The sequence below is a fragment of the Micropterus dolomieu genome, linkage group LG12 (genome assembly GCF_021292245.1).
Source record: "Micropterus dolomieu isolate WLL.071019.BEF.003 ecotype Adirondacks linkage group LG12, ASM2129224v1, whole genome shotgun sequence".
In the NCBI taxonomy this organism is placed as follows: Eukaryota; Metazoa; Chordata; class Actinopteri; order Centrarchiformes; family Centrarchidae; genus Micropterus; species Micropterus dolomieu.
Window position 1 is genome coordinate 33,675,721 of NC_060161.1, and position 3,322 is coordinate 33,679,042.

General features: G+C 40.7%; 1 protein-coding gene across 1 annotated transcript in view; it reads right to left on the reverse strand.

Annotated features, from left to right (window-relative positions):
• Positions 1–1,130: 1,130 nt before the first annotated feature.
• The window catches only part of LOC123980931 (programmed cell death 1 ligand 1-like), a 9,095-nt gene continuing 6,903 nt past the window's right edge, over positions 1,131–3,322 (reverse strand). Inside the window, exons 2-3 of the mRNA XM_046065550.1 lie at positions 2,136–2,477; positions 1,131–1,970 (exon numbers count right to left, since the gene is read on the reverse strand). Of these exons, the coding sequence (XP_045921506.1) occupies positions 1,831–1,970; positions 2,136–2,477 (482 nt within the window). The 3' untranslated portion in view covers positions 1,131–1,830. The remainder of the gene's footprint in view (positions 1,971–2,135; positions 2,478–3,322) is intronic.

A 3,322-nucleotide genomic window follows, 5' to 3' on the forward strand; every position in this document is an offset into this window, starting at 1 on the left:
CAGCATAGTTCATTTTAGCCTGTTTATCTTATTAATGTCAATAATAATTTCAGTGAAAATACATATATGATTAGAAATAATGGTTGTTGGTAAATGAATTAGTGACCCCCCACAGATGCAGGATTTTACTGCTTCCATGAGAGCTCAGACCTCCTGATGGACCGACACCAGAACCTGCTGGACTATCAAACTGTAACATCTGTAAAAATGAACACAACATGTTTACCTGTATCGATCATTTTGTAAATATCCACTTTTAGAAATGAATGGAGACACAAAAGTTGGCAGCCTACTGTAATAATACTTTTACTTTATTCACTGTAATCACACAAATTACACAGTTAGAAAAGAAGCCGGCAGCAGTGTATGATTTATACAAAACATCAAAAAAAAGTCCATCAAATGTTCCATCAAAATATCCACCACTATCAATATTTGCACGTCACATTAGGAAATGGCAACAGTGGCTGTGGTGAGTAGTAGTTTCTTTCTGTGGAAATAACTAACCTGAACGTCGTCAACATATTAAGACAAATGCAGACCTTTGCCCTTTATAAATGCTTTACAAACAAAAGGTTTAATAAATCCGAGCACACAGTAGTTTAATACAGTTTATGAGTAGCTCAAGTTATCCAAAAGGGAAAAAAAGCTAATTATACCAAACTACTTCAGTCACTGATCTCAGCTCACAGTAGCTGATGCAGGTAGAATTTGCCCGAGTTGACGGCGCTGTTTTTATTCCCCGCCCCTGCTGCTCACGTTACACTATCAAATCGCCGAAAGTCAGCCGCCGTCATCTCGAACGCACCTACTATAGCAAGCTAAAACAACAACTCATGATACATCAGTGCTGAGGCTGCAAGATACCAGCTACATTTACGTTATCATATAACATCTTCATCATTTACTGAGAGCAGATTTTAACTGATATACTGTAGTACTTTTCCATCAGTGGCCAACGGTGTATATTTGAATTGCATTTAGTCTGACCCGTCTCTGGGGCCAATTTGTCTTTAGACCAAAGCTGATATGCAGACAAGACGACTCCCAGAATCAACGGGTACGCAAACCCCTCCACCACGATAAGGTAGCAATTCATGAAGGGGAAAAATATAAATTTAAGCTGATGATGCAGATTATCATGGTGGAGAGCACCAAACTCCAGACTTGCACATTCATAACAACAGAAAGACTGAAACTCATGTTGTTGTTGAATGATACATGTGGTCAGGTGGAAAGAGTCTGTGACAAGTCAGAGTAACTGGTCGTTCACTGTTTCAGCAGCAGCAGACTGTTCTGGTCTCTGGTCAATATGACTTTTATATTTCCAGCAAACAGCCAATCCAACAGCAGCTAAACAAACCAGAACAAAAGCTGCTACCAGTCCGTAGTAAAGACCATAGTTTCCCTCCTTGACGTCTCTGCTGTTGGAACCTGATGATCAGACACCCATCACCAGCTTCTTAAAGAAAAAGTATGTGTGCAAACTTCACAGATGAAATGTATTGGATAACCCACAGACATCTCTCCACCTGGTTTCAACAGGTTTGGTTTGCGCTCTGTCTGCTGACATTTCAGACATCAGAGACCGTTTTTCTGTTTAAAGCTGGTTAATCTGTTCATGAAGCTCCCTGTGATACATCAGTGCTGAGGCTGCAAGCAACCAACTACATTTACTCTCCTTACTGTAACAAAGTACTTTTATATAGTCTGCTCTCTGATTGTTTTTAAAATATCTGATATTTTACTTGTACCTTAGTATTTTTATTTTAGAATATTGTAATTAAACTCTAAGCCTTAAAAAATGTGTGGCTCAACTTCCACACTGCCTCAAATAACCAGGCTCTCCCAGGGTCTTCTATATTTCCAGACGACAATGATGACAACAACTACACAAACCACAACAAAACCTGCTACAGATCCGTAGTAATGTCTGTAGTTTCCCTCCTCGACGTCTCCGCTGTTGGACCCTGAAGATCAAAGTGCATATTAGTCAGGAAATGAGTGAACAGTGGAACAGCCTCCATTTACTCTTCTATATCTTCTATATTCCTCATGTTTGACTCTCAGAATCAACATGGAATAAACTGCAGCTACAACATGGCACACAGACACACTGACCTCCACAAACTCACCTGAAACCTCCAGCTGGATGATTCTGATTGGCTCAGTCTTAATAATGGCTCTCTTACGTCTTGAACCTTCTGTTGCAACTCGACACTCGTATGTTCCAGCGTCGTTGCTGCTCACATTCTTCAGAATTAAAGACACGTCTCCGTCCTTCAGCTCTCTGTCCACCAGCTGCACCCGGTCCTTAAAGGATGGATGCTGGTGGGTTGGATCTGAGAGTCCATCTCTGTGAAAGACGACGTACTCGGGTTCCAGGTCAGGTCTGCTCCACTCTACAGCTCTGATGGAGGCTTCACCAGCCTGACATGGCAGAATGACATCATCTCCAGGTTTCACTTGTACCACATCTAAAAACAATAAAAACATCCAGAGAGAAAAAGTAATTACATTTCAAAAGGACTCCACAGGACGATACAGTGAGAACATCTTTGTTTAAACAGAAGGCCTCTTCACACCTGAGATCATGGGAACATTCAATAATTAGTCACAACTGTGGAGACGTTACAGGATTTTATTCACACAGTGTTTATAAGACTTGTTGTGAGACATGAAGCTGCTTCAACATTTTGATTAAAGGGCAACATTCACACAGCCAATCAGAGCCCTCAGTCTATTTAAATTCAGACAGAGATGAGAAGAGTCGTACCAACTTGTGACCAAACATAACGTTAAACTACTTCCTCTTTAAGGGGCCTTTCATACCTGAAAGTCTGCACGGTCCGAACCAAAGTTCATGTTTTGAAACATGTAGAAATTAACCATTTCTACATGTTTAACGTTACCTTACAGACAGGTGTATTGATAAAGTATTGTCTGTTTAATTGCAATGGTTTTATTGCACGTACTTACAGTAACGAGCGTAGCTGTCATCAACTAACGTTACAGTAATTTGGAGCTAACTTAACCCTCACCGTAACGTTAGGTGACAGAGAGCAGGCAGAGACTGCAGCCTGATGATTTTCTTATCCATTGCGTTTCAAATTAAATCAGATTTGAGGCTCGAGACATAACGTTACATCATAGGACCCTCAAGTCTCGATAGCAGAATCAATAAACTCGAACCTTATTGATTTTCGGGTTTTGAGAAATTTTGAAACCGGGTCTCGATTCCCATCCCTAGTCACGATAGCCTATCAGCGTTGAGATTGTCCAGAAGTCACAGACGGCTTCAGAGTGTTGTGTGGAGAAATAA